This window comes from Macrobrachium nipponense, chromosome 12 (assembly GCF_015104395.2).
Source record: "Macrobrachium nipponense isolate FS-2020 chromosome 12, ASM1510439v2, whole genome shotgun sequence".
Lineage (NCBI taxonomy): Eukaryota > Metazoa > Arthropoda > Malacostraca > Decapoda > Palaemonidae > Macrobrachium > Macrobrachium nipponense.
In genome coordinates, this window is record NC_087205.1 from 104,143,434 (window position 1) to 104,163,169 (window position 19,736).

The window sequence follows — 19,736 nt, forward strand, 5'->3', positions numbered from 1 at the left end:
CGTCATCCGCAAAAACGCGGTTCGTCATAACATTGAGATGTTGGCAAGGTCGCTCGCCAGGACGCCTCTTGGCGGGCCTTGCATGCTTCAGCGCTTATGAGGACGCTTTTGTGGACATTCGCCAGGACGCTTCGGTGGAAGCTCGACAGGACGCTTTGCGAGAGAAAAGACTTGTAGACAGCGTCTTATTTGCTGTTCAGGACGTTTCTTAGGACGCTTGACGCTTTCTAAACGCTCGTCAAGAGGAGGTTTTTTCAAGACTCTCCACAGGACATTCCTTTACAGAAATTTTTAAAGAAGGATTCGGAGTTAGCGGAGAGACATACCGAATTTTTTCTTCGATCCCTCTTGCCTCTTCATCGATTTCTCTGAGAATCGGGAAGATTATATACTCGAATTCCTGGGTGACTTTCGGTCATGTTAAAGGGTTTTCCCCTATTAGCAAACTGCCAATTGTTTTGTCAGATGGACGTTTTCCCCATTGTCAAGATACTAAACGTTTTGTCATTTTAGTGGGGGACCCCTCATAAATGGTAGTTCTCTTTGACATAGATTTTAACGTTTTTATCGTTAAGCGGATAAACTCATTAACAAATTTCGGGAAGAGCTCTCATCATTTTCAGAGGCTCATCCGGGGAGTAAGAAGAAAAAGACTTGTAGACTAGATCCAGGAAGTCTTATGTCCAATATCATAAGAACATTGAACGGTCCTTTTCGATCCTCGGTTCTCTCTTGATGATCTCTATTCGAATATTACTCCCTTTTCTTGGCAAGAATCAAGGAGTTCTTTTAAAAAGTCTCATTCATTAGAACGTGGACAGTCGTTTTCCTTTCTTTCTCTCTTCCTCGTCGAGGAAAGATGTAGTAGAGAATTCGATGTTCAAATTACTACAATACTTACGTAGTTTATCTTTGCGTCATTTTGCTAACGCATGGGTCAAGTCATATACGCATATCGTATTTACCTCTGCGGATAGAAGCCGAAAGAACTGTTGTTCTAATGTATTTAATTGTCACTCCCTTCAACCTTCCAAGAGTTTTCGGAGTAACGAACAACTCTTCAGGTATTGTTACGACAACACCAACTCAGCTTCTGTATTTAGCGAATTTTGTTTCGTTTAAATATGCCTGCCTTGAGAGTTTCCTTTTGCTCGATAATTTCATACCTATCCCTTCGTAAAAGGAGTAGCTGGCAACTCAGGCAGATAGTGCGAGACGATGAACAAGGCTGCTGTTACTGTGATCTACGCAGTACCGGCTAGCTCGGTGACATGCGAGGTTGGTTACGTCTCTCTCCCTTGCGGGAATGGCTGAATAAGCCGTCTCTCTGCCCTACAATCATGGATTTTAGCCTCGGGTTGAGGAAAAAATTTCTAGTAATCTTGAATGAACACGCTTCCGTTTACTTAGATAATTTCAACAAGATATCTCTTATACTTGTTCGGTGCGGGTTTACCGCACGGTAACAGAATTCTGTACGAATCTACCGCGGCATAGCACTATAATAATGCTCTCCTGCTTATGCAAAGCGCAGCCTTATTTAGGGAAGGAAGCAGGCTGAGTGAGGGAATGGATGAGTTTGCTGGGGACCATTTCCTCGCTGGAGAAACTTGTTTTTCCCTGAATAAACAGCAATTCAGACCTCTACATTTTTTCCTCACGAAGAAATTGGAATAACATCAAAGATCTAGTAATGATTACTAATTTTCTCTCAACGGCTTGAGGATCACCTCGGGTGATAGCGAGAGGGTGCCAGATATCCGAACAGAGGAACAGATGTTCTGGCACATTGTCTGAAAGAATTGGAAGCCAAACTGGTCGGCTCTCCAGTTCCTCGAAGGGTGAGTTTGGATCGAGTGGCCCAAATCATCTCGGATAATTTCTCAGCTCTCTCATAGCTCAAGATGAGAGAGTTGGTTATGGGCTTGGGCACGGAACGTAACGATCCTCAAGAGGTTCGTTAAACTAGTGCACGTCCGTGCGCGTCTTCTCGATTCGAAGGCAACAACTACTGACGTCTGAGTAATCCTCACTTAGAAGTATGTCGAAAGTTGAGGAGAGACTGAGGGCGTCCTTTCGTTAAGTTTTTCGTAATATTGAAGACGAAGGAGCTTCCTCTTAAGTTGTTCCCTTATTCATGATCCTAGAGGATTAGCTTTAGTCTCCACATGTTGGCCTCTAAGAGGTTGGATTCACAGGAGGTCAGGTAATTCAGAGAATTGTCCCAAGACCCTTACCCGAAGAGAATCGTGTAATCTAACATCGTCACTTAGTGAAGTATCTAATATCTCCTCTCTGAGTCTGAAGGCGTTCAGACTATCGAGAGCGATAAGATCTTCAAGATTAATGGCCAGTCTCTTGGCTCCAAGGCAAAGCAGTGCTGCCTATTTTCAGTGTTCAATCGGAGGGGCCGTTTCTGGAGATAGTGAAGGGAAATGACTGGTTCCTCCACCTCGACCTCTGTGAATTTCTTTATGGTTCTATCTTTCCGTATGAAGTATGAATAAGCTAGAAGTCCTAACTATTGTAGAATATGCAAATATGTTGTTGACGGCCTCTAGGCTCAGAGATTCGGTTCTGTCAAACAACAAAGCTTCACGATCTTTGAGGTCTGGGGAGATCTTGAAATTCTCTGGATCGCAGGTTCTGGCATGGGACTTAGACGTAGTCTGAGTTTCTGATGCCAAAAGCATTTTGAACCTATCCTTTCTGCGAAACTTAATACACGTGACCAGAAAGGCTAACATTCTAACCGCTCTAAAAGCCACGGCAAAGAGGGTTAGTGAGGTTTTAGCCATCATCAGAGGTTTTAGCTTTAAAGGACATAATGCGGTCTGTCCTCTAAGCCTTCCGTTCTTGAGAAAAACGAAACCTGTCTAACCCTTGACCCGAAGGCTTGGAGACCAAGGGTATGGCACAAATTATTGGGCAAGGGCATTAGAGAGTCCTGTGCCCTGTCGGGTCTCTCAAGTTTTATCTTTATAAAACTATAGAAAGTCGAGGTCAAAACGGACAATCTGCGGTGTTCCGTAAAAGATCAGACTGGTTCATGTCCAAGAACACCCTGGCATTATAGTCAAGGAGTTCTTTTAAGAAGTCTCATTCATTATGTTTGCATAAAGATTTGAGATATTTTCTTAATATGAATGCTCAAGAGGTGAGGGCGCGGCCTCGGAAGCATTTCAACAGAGCATGACACTCAGTAACATCCTGAGTGCCACGCTTTAGCGAAGCAACTCTGGGTTCGCTTCACACTCCCGACAATCTGCGGTGTTCCGTAAAAAGATAAAAAGACCAGACTGGTTCATGTCCAAGAACACCAGGCACCCCTGGCAATTATTATCCAAGGAGTTCTTTTAAGAGGGTCTCATTCATTATGTTTGCATAAAGATTTGAGATTTTTTCTTATATGAATGCTCAAGAGGTGGGAGGGGCGCGGCCTCGAAAGCATTTCAACAGAGCATGACACTCAAAGTAACATCCTGATGCCATGCTTTAGCGAAGCAACTCTGTGTTCGCTTCACATCCCGACGGGATGTGAAGACGACATTTCAGATCCGTAAGTCGCTAGGACCATACATATCCGTAGATATATTATTGGGGGCAGGAAGCAACACGAATCCTATCCGATAAAAGAGGATGTGTGCTTTTAACTTTGAAGGGTTGGTCGCTTGAGGCGCGTTCCTTTTCTTTAGCCTAGAAGTTATGGAACTAACTTTAATAGGTTAGGTCAGGTGGTGGTTTTAGCTTCGGTGCCCTCAGAAGTATGGTCATATGGTCTAGTCACATTGTGGTCACGCCCCCCGTGACAGATCATACTAGAGCGACACCAGCATTACAGGTCTCTACCTCGCTGGCAACTCTAGTAACGCAGAAGCAGACTTTGGTGACAGTAATCACGAAGTCGGCTATGCTAACAGGTGAGGAACCAAGATGTATATCGTCTACTTTATTTAGTTTCCCAAAAATCCTATTCTGTCTCTTCCCACCATCCGAAGGTGGGATTCAGCTATATATATATCTGTCAGGTAAGTTTCATGAACAAAATGTTATTGTTATAATACAATTAAGTTTGTTCATACTTACCTGGCAGATATATATAATTAAAGTGCCCACCCACCTCCCCCCTCAGGAGACAGTGGGCACTGAAATAAAATATGAATATGAGGGAATAGTTCCTGATATCCTCCCTCCCAGCGGCGGGAATGGGTACTACCACTGGCCGCCCACTGCGTGTGCCGCGAATTTTGAAATTCTGTCGGACTTCGGAGAATACAGCTATATATATATCTGCCAGGTAAGTATGAACAAACTTAATTGTATTATAACAATAACATTTTTTAGGGTTAATTTGGTTGCAAAAAAGGGATAATAGACATGAATTAAAAGAAACATTTTGAAGTAACATAAAGTAAAGTTGAACTAAATATGAGTAAAGTAAACAATTAAGGGAGTAAAACTTTGCATCTCATAAACAGTGTAGTGTGCCTGCAACTGTGTTTGTGGAGTGAGCACTTAGGAACCAGGAACAGCAATGTAGTTCAAGTGCAATTTGGAGTGAATTAAGACCAAAATGTGTATAATTACAATCAACTAAGCACTCTGGAGTTTCAGTTGATGGCAGTAAGGATAAAATCACCAATTACAAGGTAAAAATGAATTTCGGTTCTAACCATGAATCCGGGAATAAGAAGTTTCATACTTTCACTAATATAGACAACAAAATGTTGTTTTATTGTGCTGATTACAACTGCATTCTTGAGTAAGATCAATAAACTTTACATATATACACTAGTATTGTTCAAATGAGCACTGGGAAGGAGATGAGAGCCCTGCTGGTTTCGAAAGGGACTGGAGGTGGACGATGCCATATTGGATTTAAAAACTGCCTTGAAAACATATTTTACAAAGACCTTGCATGCTTATTTTAGTTCGTATGGGGCTTTCATATATCACATTATGTTGACAAAACTTCAATCTTTTGAATGGTATGCTTAAAGATGTAATTGTATCCTTGTTTCACCAATTAAATATCAAGTGAATAAGGCTGATCCACCTGAGTACAATGGATCCAAGGCGGTGTTAATAGGCAAACACAGCATGATTGGCTTCACGGGTTTGATAATGGTGATTGCAGTGATTGTCACTTGGAAAGTGAATAGTAGCACATTATTGAAAAGCAAGGTATTTACTGGGTGTGTAGCTATTGGAATTTAATTTTCTAAGCCTCCTTTTCATCTTGTCGATGAACAGTTTGCACGTGCTAGAAAATTGCACCAGTGCAGTGTAGTATTCTTTTCATGCCTAATTTAGAATAGGCTAATAGGCCTAGCCTATACTCAGTAACTCTACATTGAGGGTAACTAGTGGCTACTAAGCTATCTCTGTGTCAACAAGGCTTTAGCTATATGTTCTTATGGTAATATTTTTGGATATCAGCCTGCCCAGTTCTCCATCCTAGTGGAATCAAAATTATGAACTAAATATTCGGGAGTGAGATTGCTGGTGTAAACTAACACCAGATCTGCATGCAGGCAGTGACCATTTTCACCAGTATATAGGGTAAGGAGTGGGATACAAACTCAGACAGGTAGAAGCCAGAACTCTTCTGAAAATTGCAACACTGAACATAGTATACCATAAAGTTATAGGTTTTTTTTAAACAAATAGGTGCGTATCTATGAAACAAAATTATAAAAAATTTGCTACTGTGTATTATTTAGGAAGTTTTTTTAGTACTATATTTATGATGCTGATCATTTAGGAAGTCACTAGGTTTTTAGTAATTTTTTAGTTATATACATACAACTTTGTTTTAAGCCTCTTGACAGTATTTCATATTTGGAGAAGATTTTCAACCTGACAGAAGATCTGCATATTTCACTAGATGTTTTAATTTTCATGCAATGCATCCACCATTGTTCATTAATTTTTTCTCAGAGGGATAATGTTTAACATTTTTCCACTTCACAGATGATTATATATGCCACCTTAGTAAGAGCAGCAGATGGAACTCCATTATCAGCTACAACAGACTTTGCTAGTGATGCAGATCAAAGAGTAAGAGAAGGAAAAAGGTGTATCAAGTTAATAAGCAAACAACTACAAAAGTTTGGAAAACGTGTTTGTCTTCAGTGTGACGATCTTTCAATACAGTATGTATTAGAAAATAAATTGGTGTTACATAACCCTGCAACTTATCAGAATTACATTCTTATCAGCTACATTAATTACGCAAGGGCTATTTTTTAGTTTAGGCTTTCCCTTTTATGTGTAGAACACATTTTGCATGCAAATCTCTTGTAATTGATTGATAAATGTAAAGTATAGTTAAGGGTAAGGCCAGAATTACATTTGTAGTTAATTTGTTATTAAGTTTGTGATGGCTGCATTTGCCTCCAAGCACCACCTCCTTATTCCAGCCTGTGAGGCAAATGATCATCACAGTTTTCAAGGTCTTTGTGAGCAATTTGCAATAATGAGCGTGGACTAGTTCCTCAAAACCTAGTCTCAACAAAAAAGGCAACGACTGTTGGAGGACATTTGGCATTTTAAGATGCAATCTGCTTCATCACTGATGTGTAGGATAAGGTCTATCCTTCTTTACTGAAAACTATCTGGAGGAAGATGTGGTTTGAGTACATCCTATGATTTGTGTATTTAGCGCATCTTTATGGTCATAGATCATAGAGTGGTTGTTGCATGAGAGTGAGTTTGATAAGAAGGAAGAAGAGAATGTTGCCAAAGGACCCAAGAGTTATTGTAAGCTGTTTACTGATAAAGAATTGATGGTGACCGAGTAGAGGTAGATACTCCCAAGTGTTAGACAGACATCCAGTTTCTGTTGGGTATCATATCACTGCTTAAGGATGCTGGTAAGTTCAGTGAAGGTGGTCAGATTTAACACTCGCTAGCATCAATGGCAGATGACAATTTTGTTATCTTTAAAACTGATTCTTTCTTGATACATTGCCTCTTCTCTTTTGCATCTCGACTCTCTCCAACCTCTTACATCAGTACAGACAGCTTTTCCTGTCCATCACCTCCACATCTGTTGTCCAGAAGTGTTTCCTCCCATCCACTTTCCACCAGTCAGTACCATTCTATTAAAACCCAAGTGTCACATTGATATCACCGGAGGCGGTAGCTCTTTACTTTCCTAGGGAAGGTGGGAAATATTGACAAGTGTGCATAGCCTGAACAGGATGTGTTTTATGCTGAATATTTTTAATATTATAGCATTAATTTTTGCTTTTGCCATTTTACTCCTTCAGATTTATGCTAGGTGTTTAATCTGAACTGAAGGTGATTTCAGTATTATTTGATGCCAAAAATCATTCACATTGGATGATAGGATGGTTGAATAATTATGACTTGAATGTAACCTAATTGCCTACGTGAAATACAGTGTGATAGGATATTTTCCTTGATTATTGGGCATGATGGAAAGCATCATAATTGTAATACCCGGTAATTGATTGAAAGATTGTTCTTTGAATTTTTGTCCAAAGTCTTTTTATACCATAAGTAAAGTTTTGTCTGACTTGTGGAAAGTTTTAACTTCTAGAGTGGCATGTTTTGCAGTTGATTTAACAGGTAAAAAAAGTGCAATAAACCCATGAAGTACAGTTTTGGATAAAAAAAATTTTCATGCATACAGACCATTGCTTTAGATCGCCTATTCAAACAGATCTTCGTTACATTTTTTCAAACTGCTGGGGCATTCACTGTAGGAAATCTTGTGTGTGCCATGTGTGTGGGTCTTGGCCAAAAACAGAAATGTTTCTGTGAAAATAGATCTCCATTAAACACCACACTTGGATGATAAAGACTGCACTTTTTGGTCATCATTGATTCCCTTCCTCATTTACTCATCCTCCCAAGCTAGCCCAAATCTTTTCTTGAGGAAAGATTCCATGCCTTGAAGGTCACAATACAATGCACCTAGATTTTGTTGATATTGCCCCTCATCATAGAAGTTGTTCTCCTATTACCATTGTATCCCAGTGTATACCTTCTACAAAGAAAAACCTGTTTATATTGCCATTTACCTTCAGCAATAGGTAATAAGAAGGAAGAATCCTTTGGGTTTTCGGGAACCTTCTGTTGAAGTCTGGTAATGTAAACTAATTCCCCACTAATGAACATCCTACAGCCACCTCATAGACATCCTCAAATTGGGGGTATCACCACATTCTTACCAGACCTGAGGTGACTAACTCTTGTCTTAAAATACTAATGACACTCATACATATATACACTTCACACACCCTTGTGCCATATAAACAATACAATTGGACATGTGCACAACTTTACCATGCAGGTTATTTTTGGGTGTGAAGATCACACACAATATCATTGGTACACTAGTGCCCAGATTACATATACTGGCTGCATAGTTTTTTGTCAGTCCTTACACTCAAATATACTTATCCTGGATATTGATATGTCCCCTACAATTCCATGTTTCACGTACTGAATTTTTTCCATTTTATGTAAGTCATCTGTCCAAAATATTTTTGTTTCAACTTGATATTGATTCCAACTTGGATATGTGTAATTTAGTAGTTTGTTCTGTATTCTATATTTGCATGTTGAAATTGATTTATATACTGTACAATATTCTTAAGATATCTGATATTTGTATGCTTAACAAATTGTGTAAAAAAAAGTCACCTTTTAATTGAATTTTAATGTCCCAATTGAACAGAACATTTTAGTGTAAGAATATTATGATTTAATTAGAAACTTTGTTTTATTCTTTCAGTTGTGTTATGGATGACTGCACAGCTTACATGGTTGTATGTGAACCAAAGTACCCTCATATATTGGCATTTAGTTTCCTTGATGAACTTATGAAGGAATTCAATATCCTTTACACAGCCTCCGTTGTCAAGTCAGTCAGGAGACCATATGCATTTATTGAATTTGGTAAGAGATTTGTTTTGGTTTTAGATAATAATTAACCTGTTTTCTTTACCATTTTATTTAAAAAGAAGTATCTTGTGTAGCATTCAGTGTCTACAAAGTATTTCTTTTGAAATACTACAAACCATTGCCGCCAATTACATAAGGAAACAAGTAATTAACTACTAATTACAAGCATGAAAGTGTAATACTCCCACGGGTGAGAGATTCCCTTCAAATATATGGATATGCACCTGGGTAGAAGGCAGAGAGAACAGATCTCAGTATGGGACTACTATTTGTATCTGAAGTGTAAAGGCTACTGCTCTGTGTATATTTTTTCATTCCAATTAAGTTCATTGCTGGATTAACATGGACCTGGGTAGGATTTCTATCTACACTGAACTTAGGGGAAGGTTAAGGTCGAACAGCAAGTCTCCTCTTTCATAAACCCTGAGCATTTTATGTATTCAGGCAGTCCCCGGTTATCAGCGATCCGGTTGTATGGCACTTGTCTAGCGCCATAAAATCTGCGATTTATGGTGCCATAATGGGCTGAGTTCCGGTTTTCGGCACCATAAGGGTTCTTATGGCGCACCATAAAGGTCCTTATGGCGCACCATTATGGTGTCATAAATCGCAGAGTTTTGGTTAATGGAGGTTTTCACTAATCGGCACATTCCTGGGAACCAGAACCCCTAACCGATAACCTGGGACTTCCTGTATACTGGGTTGATCTCAGTTGACTGACAGGCATTGTATGCTTGTACTGAATTTATACTTTTGATGTATTGTTTGTTAGATGAAATTACTGTTTTAACACTAAACCAGAGCTCAGTAGCCTTTAAATCTTGGTTCCAGGAGCATTACAACTCATCAGCCCATGGTCAGGTTGCTCCAACCTTAGGAGTATGTCTCAACATGTATATTACCTTGAAATTACTACTAGCCATAATTTTGAAATTAGTTTCTTCAATGCTTCACATGACAGGCTAAACCTGTCTAAATGATGGGATATGAAGTAGTTATCATAACCTTTATTTGATCATGATGTTATGATGGTTTTCAGTCCTCTCCTCTATATTCCACTCTTCCACCTTTTTAACATTTCTTCCACCTATTTTTTTATCCATTCATTTTCTTTATCAAAATTCATTTGTATATGATGGATTTTTTTGTAACTTCTTGACTAAAGGCTACAGATGAGAGGAAGGGATGTCTCTACAATGCCATGGAGACTTGTCAGTGTCAGCAAAGAGAAGCTGGAGTGTTTGGACAATTGTTTATGGTATTTTTGTACTGAAATAAAACTACATTTTCCTTTTTATACTAATGTTCTATAATACAGTGGACCCCTTGTATTCATGTTCTTGAGATTTGTGGACTAACGTATTCACAGATTTCTCTGTGGACCATATCTATCCATTATTCAGGGGAAATTGGCATATTTGCAGTATTTTTCTGCAAGAAATATCAACAAATTACTGTATGTAAGTATTTTCCTATCAATTTCATGAATAAATGCACTTTTTTGTAATAAAATTATTAAAAAACCAGGTATAAGCATTTTTAGTGTTTTTCTTTGAAATAACAAAATAGGCAGTCCTTAGCATTTTTATAGGGATTCTAAGTATTCACGAGTTTGAGCTATTTGCAAGGGGTGTCTGGAACACATCCCCTGCATATAGGGGAGGTCCACTGTAATGATTTTTACCATTTATGGACAATTGTGGCATGAGACTAGTTTTCCGTTATACTCTAATTAGTTAGTTGGAAGTGACTGAGGCTGCCCAGCAGTGGATCAGTTCACTTGCACCACAATATATTATCACTACAGCAGTACTCATTTGATATAATGTTGTGGAATGGTCTGCAAATATTCATACTTACAGATAAAAGTAAAAGGAGTTAGAGAATGTTAATTTTGTTTTAAAACTTATGGTGCATGCAAAATTTAAAGTGCTGCAGAAAACAGTAATGATTCGTAAGATTAAATACTCTTTTTTTTTTGAGAGAGGGTCATAAAGGTAAATGGTCTTTTTTAGAAAGTGGCTTATCATTAGTGACTTAACTAGGTCAAGAATTAAGCCAGTAAGAAAGATGGCAAAAATTAGATACTATTTAGGAAATAATTTTAGAAATGTCTGTTGTACCAAGTGTTTTGTGTAGTTTTGAACGTTTTGCAGCCATTATGAAGAGAATACGTGAAGTACTGTATGTTTTAACAAACATAGATTGGAGAGAATCATAACATCAAAGAATGTTTTATTGTCCGACAAGAAAAGTGTTGATAAAGTGGAAAGGTTTAATTAAAATTTGCCCCTCTATATAATTGATTTTGCATTTACTTTGGAATCTGGATATTTCACTCATGTTTCATACAGGCAGTCCTCAGTTTATGGCGGCGGTTCTGTTCTTGACCAAGCGACGATAACCAAAAATCATCATAAACCGCTTACCAATGCCAATAGTGTTCTCCCCGTATTCGCAGGGGATATGTACCAGACACCCCGTGAATAGCTAGATTCCAAGAATAGTTGAAATCCCTATAAAAATGCTTAATACTGCCTATTTTGTTTGTTAAAACTCAAGGAAAACTCACTAAAAATCTTTATACCTGTTTTTTTTTAAGTTTTACCACAAAAAGTGCATTTTATGATGAAATTGTTTATAAAAACAGGATTTGTGGATATTTCTCTGAAAAATACTGAGAATTATAAGGGTATATATGTTCCAGAGAGATATCTGCGAGGTCGTGAGTCCACGAATCCGGAGTCTGTGAATACGTAAGTCCGTGAATCCGGAGGCCACGAATATGTGGCTCCGTGAATCCGGAGTCCACGAATACGTAAGTCTGGGAATCCAGAGTCCACGAATACGTGAGTCCGTGAATCTGGAGTCTGCGAATTTGGGGGGTTCACTGTAATCTGGTTACCGATGCTAAAAATTGCTTACCGACACCAAAAATTTGGTTAAATACATTGCTAACCAAGCCCCATAATACCAAAACGCTGTTAACTGATGCCACCAGTAAGTGGGGACTGCTTGTATGTGTATTTGGTGCTGTGAAAGGGAAGAGAGTGGCAGTAGTATTCCTATGCATGCTGGGTTATATCTTTTATGATACGTATATTAATATATTTAACATTATTTTGTTCGATTTTTCTTTGTGTACAGATAGCTTCCTACAAAGAACAAGACACAAGTATAATAGCGCAAGAGCAATTGCGGCTCGTTTGAACGCCTGGCAGATATGAGTACAGATTTAAACTTACATCCTCCCACTTATATCAAAATGAGTAACTTGGAACCTCCTCCCTTATCGTCACTTCCAACATCGTCATCTGTCCCACATACACCTGTAAATATTCCTAATGGAAGTCTATCAAATGGTGTTCTTGGCAAAGATAACACAACAGGTAAAGTAATTAGCTTTATTCTTACATTTTATGATTTAAGTACCTTGCAGTAGCTTTTAATTGCACTGGTTTTCAGTCTTACCTTTCCAAATAATGGCTAGCTAAATTGTCCAATTTGGCAGATATCATTGTTTCTTTATCCTATGCATGAAATTCCATGAAATATCAAGATTACAGTGAAATCTTTCAAGATATGTCAGTGAAATTTGAAGTCTATTATTAACCCAGATCTTTACTAGATTCTCTTCTTTTTGAGATGATTATTTTCAAGTCAGTCCTTTTGATGCTGCCTTTGAAAGTCATGTAAGATTAAACTTCATTAGAAAAATTAGCAGATGTTAATAAAATAATTTTAACACTTTTAATCTTTCCCTTTTGATGATATATGTATATAATTTTTAAGAATTATAAACTTGTCTCTTTCCAAAATAGTTTTTTTTATTGTTCATTATCTGTAATATATTACTGGGATGGTCACTCTCACAGCTTCTAGGTAGGACTTACTATGCTAGTAATGCATAATCCATGACCTGAGTAATCACCTTGCCACCTAGTTGGATATGCGGTATGTACATATAATTTACCTATGCCAAGATATCCCTCTCTACCATCTTGATATATACAGATGTCTCTATTCTGAAGCAAAGCATCGTAGTAAGGCACTGGGGATCAAACCTCTGTTGCAGGTGTTTTTCTAAACCACCGAAGTCAGAATCATCTTTTTTTATTTGCTTGATAAATTTATTCAGTATTCTTTGGATTTTTCAAACTAAATCATATAAGGTGAACAGAAGGTGAATATAAATGAAAATTAATTAGTAATAATAAAGAGCTCTGTAGATATTAACAGGTGTGCATTTTCACACAGACATTCTGTTTCTGGTTATTTTGTCATTATTAAGAATAGGTGTATCTATAAATATTATTAAACTGTGGAAATTATTCAGTGAAGCATTAGAAGTGTTTTTGAGGTCAATAATAAAGTTCAAATATTATTGAATTAATTAATTGTGATTCTGAGTTGGAATCTTGGATGTGGTTGGGTTAGTATAAAGTGATATAATTGCCTTAATGTTGTTTAAGTGGAAAAGTTTATTTATGAGAATTTCACATTTTCTGAAAAGTGAATGTAATTAGAGGTTGTAATTTTGTTTTCAACAGTTGGTGTAACGCTGAGATTACGCCCCATTCCTTGGTATGGGTGGGTTGCAATCATATTTTCTGTACCTTGCTTAATGCTTGACACATACAGAGGAGCTGTTGCCATCAGTATGTCTAATTTAGAGGTATGTATATACTTGTCAGCTGCAAAATTTAGAAATAGATCAAAATGTACAGGTTTGATATTCTAATTATAGAGGCTTTTTCTTTATTTTAAGGTCAGTATGATTGGGCTCTTAATACTCTTACATAGCCCATAGTTAATCCTGATGGGTAAAGACAACAAGAGTCAGGAGAGAAAGCAAACCCAGTAGAAGTTTAATGGGTCTGCCTCTTAAGAGAAGGCAGATCATAGCAATCATAGAATCAATGGAAAATTATGGGAAAGAATTCCAGTGCTTATTTGTAAAGGGAGCTTAAAATTCAATAACTAAATAGAAAAGTGGAAGCATGGCTACTTAAATGTATCTGTCATTCAGGAGGCAGCGCTTGCTGTGTCATATTTGTGGAAGAGGGGGGAAAATAGTATTTAGTTGTATTAGCAAGAAATGACAGGTGTCCAAAAGAGAGTGCAGATAAGGTTGTGGTTGAGTTCTCTGGGGAATGAAAACAAAATAAGAATTGCCTCGTGTATTAGACATTGACGAAAATAGTTTTGCAGCATTATAGGACTGCATTTACTCCTTTCTATCTGTAGAAATGTGTTTAGGCAAGTATGGAGCATTGCTGATTGTCAGAATGTTGGTTAAAGACATAAAATGCAATGGCATCAAGTATAACAATTCTGTGGATGAGTTATTGGAGTAAGAGGTGGAAACCACCTGGGGGTCTTGAGAGTAAGTGATGGGCAGCCCTTTCAGAAACTCATATGTATTAATGTTGATAAAACCAGTTTAAGCTTGTGTATGATTAGTAGAATAGAATGATAGCAGAGTTTATGTCACAGACAAAAGGAGATATGAAGAAATAATAGGAATAAATTTAGAGAGAGAAATCCTTAAGCATATTAATTTCTGGTATATTTATAATTACATGCAGGTAAGGATGCACAGGTTTAGGCATAACTACTTCAAAAGTTATATAAAGAATTGCCTTAACCATACTTTATTCAAAGGGAGCAAAACCTTCCCTCACAAAACATGAATACTACTTGCAATGTTGTCAAAAATTATAGCACAGTTTCATAGATTTTCATTCTTGTAACTTTTATTTGAGTTTAATACAGTATCCACCTCAGAGGATTTACAGGTAACACTGAGCTACTATATGTAAGTTAATGGTCCTAATGACCTGCTTCTGTTTAGCTTCAATTGAAGTGAGAAAGCAGACTTACTACTGGTTCTTCTCCCTCCTAAGTAGTGATTTAACATAAGTAAAGTATGTACCTTAATGTAATAGAAATATGCAGTGAACGAGCCATCATGTGCTGGACAGGTGTGCATGCAGGTGATCTAGATGACTGAGTATTTTATCTATAGTCTAGCTCCATTTGGATTAATAGATGCAAATCCTTCCTTCCATCTAGCAAGGGGGGGAGGGACTGACTATGAGCAAGCCAGTTGGATATTATTAGATTTTTAGTCTCTTGGCACTGTGAGTTCATCCAAACCTTTTAGAATCCAGAATATGTATTACATTCCTTTAATTCAAAATGTCCACAAGTCTGACGATTGAACTTCTCTCTTGTTCAATAGATCAGAGGTATGGTTTCCTTCCTTTGCTCTTTCATGACCAGGAAGAAAGTACCCAGGTGAGCTGAACTACCAGTCAGTTCAGAGATTTACTCAGAATACTCCCTCCTAAAGCAAGTCTCCCAAATGTAAAGACCAAGGGTTTGTATATGTGTAGGAACAAATAATAAATTGTAAAAGTAATTGGTATTTTTTCTGAGGTCATTACATAAAGGGTTCACCTCCTACCACCCTCATTCTCTTACATGGACCAAAAAGTAACCTGCATAGAATTGAATGCCCATTGATCTGATAGGTGGTGCCGCCCCTCCCATCAGTATCTATTACTGTAACCACCTTGCAAAAGTTTAAGGGCCAGATTTCCAGCTCGATGAAAGTTAGCCCCATATGTAAAGACTTCAGGTTTGTATGTTAGGAAACACATTAAGTTAAAAATTTGTAATTTTACTAGAAATTCACGTATTGATTCATACTTTTTAGTGATTGCGTTAGCGTATCAAAGGGGGGCCACAGACAAATACAGTATTGCCCAATGCTTTGGAAATACTCAAATAGGATAACTATTCCATAATTCTATTTATCTGTTATGTATCCTAGCAGTGTTTATGTGGCTTAAATAATTATACTTTTTTTTTTCAGGATATTGATGGTCCATCTCCTTGGCATGGCATTTACTTTTTGACTGAAATGGTCATCCTTCTTTTGCAGGTTAGTTTGGAAGTTGTTATTTTTGAAGTGTTTCAAAGTATTGACTTTACTCAAATCTTCAATATGTTGAGGTATGAGGGACAGAAGTCCAGCTTGTTACACCTTTTCCTGCACTGTTTTGGAAGAGGGAAAGGTACTTGCCCATGATCACTTAGTGAGTGGGTATGTGTTAGCATTTTTAATATGAGATGGCACCAAGTGAAGCTTCTTGGTTGAACACTGTACATGATAACCAATGCTCCATAGGGTAAAGGGTTAAATGCTGCTTGCTGTTTACCGAGTGATTTACCATAGGTTTAGGAGTATTGAATCTTATAGTGAATGAAAAAGAGAACTGTACAAATGTAAATAATAGTCAGATGGCTTGCCTATGAGGGTTGAGAAAAAAAAAAACTTAAAAGTTTTGATTTAAAAATTAAATAATATGATTATAATTATGCATAAGATAACTGCAGTGTTTAGCATTATTCAAATTCCAAATCAGAATTGTGAGTAATATTTTGCTCTATTTCATTTATATGTAACTGTACTGCATTGATTATTTGTTTGATATGGCTTCTGGTGCTGTAAATATGTACCTTCAGTTGCTGGTGAGTTTCATTTTGTATTGTAATACAATAATATACGTAATGTAATACTATAAGAAAATAGACAAGAAAACTTACTGAGAAAGACAGTTCTCCTTATTATCTTTCTGTTAATTAGTACTCAATTTAATAACTTCACCAACAGACAACTGTTGCAAAAAGTTTACCAGCTTTCAGTCTTATGAAATCATGTTAAACCTGAGTTTGACCAATTTGCAGTTTGCATAATGCAATTTTGTTTGTCTATAGTCACTTTGCATGTTACCCTGTGGGTGAATTGCATTTTTTTTTCCCATTTATTACTTCCCCACCTTTTTAGTGCATAGTACGTATACGGTATTCAAGAACTTAGCATGTTCACAATAATTATAAGTTTAGTGAAAATGTGAAAATAAGTATGAGTATCTTCTAAATGCTATAGATCAGAGCGATTACAAGATAACTCTGTTGTTATGAAACACGAAGACCTGCATACTAGTAAGCTTCTATGCGTACCTGTTGCCTTATGTGAACACACAATATTATTATTGTACAGTTCTTTATGAAATCCTGTACAATTTGGCAGTTCAGCTGCACTGCACACTTAGAATTTCCAATATCGGGAGGGAAAAGATTTACCATTGAACATACACATCAGGTGATCACTGTATGTAGTATTATGTTGGGAGTGAATTCTTATGTTCAGTTTTGGCCTGGTTAGGTAATTTAATTTGCCCTTATTATTGCTAAAAAATTAATGAAATAATCCAAGCAGTTTACTCATACATTAACATGCCAAGTGCTTGTAATAATACCACTATAATAAAATTGCTTGTGCACACTGCAATTTATCACTGTTTTAACATGATGTTTTTAGAGTGGAAATTGCTAGCTTCCTTGCAGCAGTTGTTTATTTACACTACTACTATTCTACTTTAGGGATAAATTCTAAGGAGAGTTGTCTATCAGTAAGTTACCAATTTTATGATCTTATGCAAATACGTAATAAAAAATGACAAGCAATTGAAGTTTCTTATTTACAGCACCAGAAGCCATGTAAAAAATCAGTCCAGTGCAGTCACATTGAAAGTGTGTATTAGAGAAAATCCTTACTCAACAAAGGTTAATTGAACACAGGCGAGAACCAAAATAATATGTCCAAAATTATGTACTATGTATACTATCAAACATAATTTTTCTGGTTTTACAAAAATTTAAATGTTTCTTAAAATTGAATAGGTATTTAATGTTCATGAATATCAAAACAAATAGGATTTTACATATCTATACCATTTAGTGTTCATTTCAGTAATCTTTACGTTGCAGTAATTTGTAAGAAAAATAAGTAGCTTCTCGAGGCAATATTTTTCTTCAGTGAGGAACATAAACACTTCTGCTCTAAGTTCTTTTAACTGTATCAATTTTTGTGTTTCAGATTCGATCTTTGAGGAAATACAACAGATACAGAAAACTTCAAACAATATGTAGTTTTATGTTCATATTCTTGATGAATGGACTACTTTTAGATGTACGGGAAGCTTGGATTTGTTTTATTTATTTAGCTATTTCGTTATCTCTTGCTATTGCAACTTTTCATAGACCTTTCGAGAAAAAATTGCCTAGATTTCATATTTGAAGATTTTTCACCGTTTATATAGCAAATATCATTTAAAAATTACAGTTAGTTAAAAGTTTTCTACTTTACTGTCAATTTTAGTTGATGAGGATTTTTGGCCTAATAATTTTGTCATTTTAAATAATTGTCTATCTTTTAATGATTAGCAGGTCCGAAAATTATCTCCTCCTTTTAATAATGTTAATGATGAGCAGAACCCAAAATTATCTCCCTCTTTGAATTATGGGAAAATAAAGTATAAAGGGTAAATGCATTCTTCCATATATACATACACATATGTATTTTGTATTGCTTCATTAACTTTCTTTCCTCCCTATGAATGGTTGTAGTATGCAAGTGAAGTGACATCATTTTGCTTGCTTTTTCTTTTGGAGTAGGAATTTGGGGCTAAATACAAGGATAAATACATTGTGCTTGAATTACGTACTTCGATTTTGTTGTAGCGAGAGGCTCTTCAGTTTAATTCTCTGTGGTTGGTGGATATGGATGTCACACACAGTACTGTATGCATTCTATGGTGCATTGTAGGCAAGTATAAAGGTTTTTGTATAGTATCCTCTTCTCCCTGAGGTACATTGCTTGCTGCCGTATAATTTTTATGTGCCCCCTTTTGTCTTCCCACCCAAGCGGTCCCAGCGGTCCCTCTTTATCATTTTCTTACCTGAATTATAACCTCTCGCTAGACTAAATTCATCGGACAATCCTTATGAGGGTATACAATTTCTATTGTGGCTCAGTGGTCTTTTTAATGGTTTCTGTGATAGTGGTTGTAATCTATAGGAAATTATGACGGAAAAATACTATCTGTTGATTTTTAAAACTGAAAGGTAACTAAACAGAAGCCAAAGTACTGATGTAGAATACTTGTTTACTTACTCGCTTTCGTTATTATCAGATAATCTTGTTTTATTGATGGTTATTAAATAATACTGTATGAATAAACTGGTACAAAATGAGGAAAAAAAATGGCTTCATTCACTCTATCTCCATAGAAGAATGTGGGTCTTAAAACCACCAGGTATCCATTAGTATTATACAGTGTTGCATTTTTAAAATTAAAAGTTTTTTTTACCTGTTTTATGGAAAGATTGCTTACATTTTTAAAATGTTTTATAATAGGAGGTTAATATAATTATTTTTAGAAAACCAAACAAATTTGTAACTTTTTATACAATATATACAGTATATGTATTCTCCACACAACTGAAATTGTCAGCATTGGCATGATAACTATAAATAAATCAATCCTCCTTTGCCTCTCTGTAGCTCAGGTTCCTATTTTTTATTGAGAGTTCTGTTGTTTATTCGGACAAGTCTCTGCCCTACAGTGACAGTCACCTTTTCTCATCAAGCTTTGGTGATATTTAGCTCCTAGGAAAGGTGTATAGACAAGGTTACTAAATGCTCATCTAGGAATGGAAAACAAGAATTTACATGTAAGTTAGTTTACAGTTAAGAATGCAAATAAATTGCTATTCTTTTACTAGGACATGCTGCACTACGGCCTCTTTGTCTTTTAATGAGCATTCGGTTTTTCTCCCCCTAGACTGTAGCAAGTTTTTATTATGTGTGGGGCTTTTAGAAACCAACTGCTTTCCAGTGACTTACAACTTAGTCCTAAGTAGTTGCTCTAAGCTAAATAAGCTAG

General features: G+C 36.6%; 1 protein-coding gene across 1 annotated transcript in view; it reads left to right on the forward strand.

Moving 5' to 3' along the window:
* Positions 1 to 19,342, forward strand: part of LOC135224727 (vesicle-trafficking protein SEC22a-like) — a 32,201-nt gene extending 12,859 nt beyond the window's left edge. Inside the window, 7 exon segments of the mRNA XM_064264028.1 lie at positions 5,974 to 6,155; positions 8,768 to 8,931; positions 12,085 to 12,149; positions 12,152 to 12,326; positions 13,488 to 13,612; positions 15,818 to 15,886; positions 17,888 to 19,342. Coding sequence (XP_064120098.1) covers positions 5,974 to 6,155; positions 8,768 to 8,931; positions 12,085 to 12,149; positions 12,152 to 12,326; positions 13,488 to 13,612; positions 15,818 to 15,886; positions 17,888 to 18,088 — 981 coding nt within the window. The 3' untranslated portion in view covers positions 18,089 to 19,342.
* Positions 19,343 to 19,736: the final 394 nt, after the last annotated feature.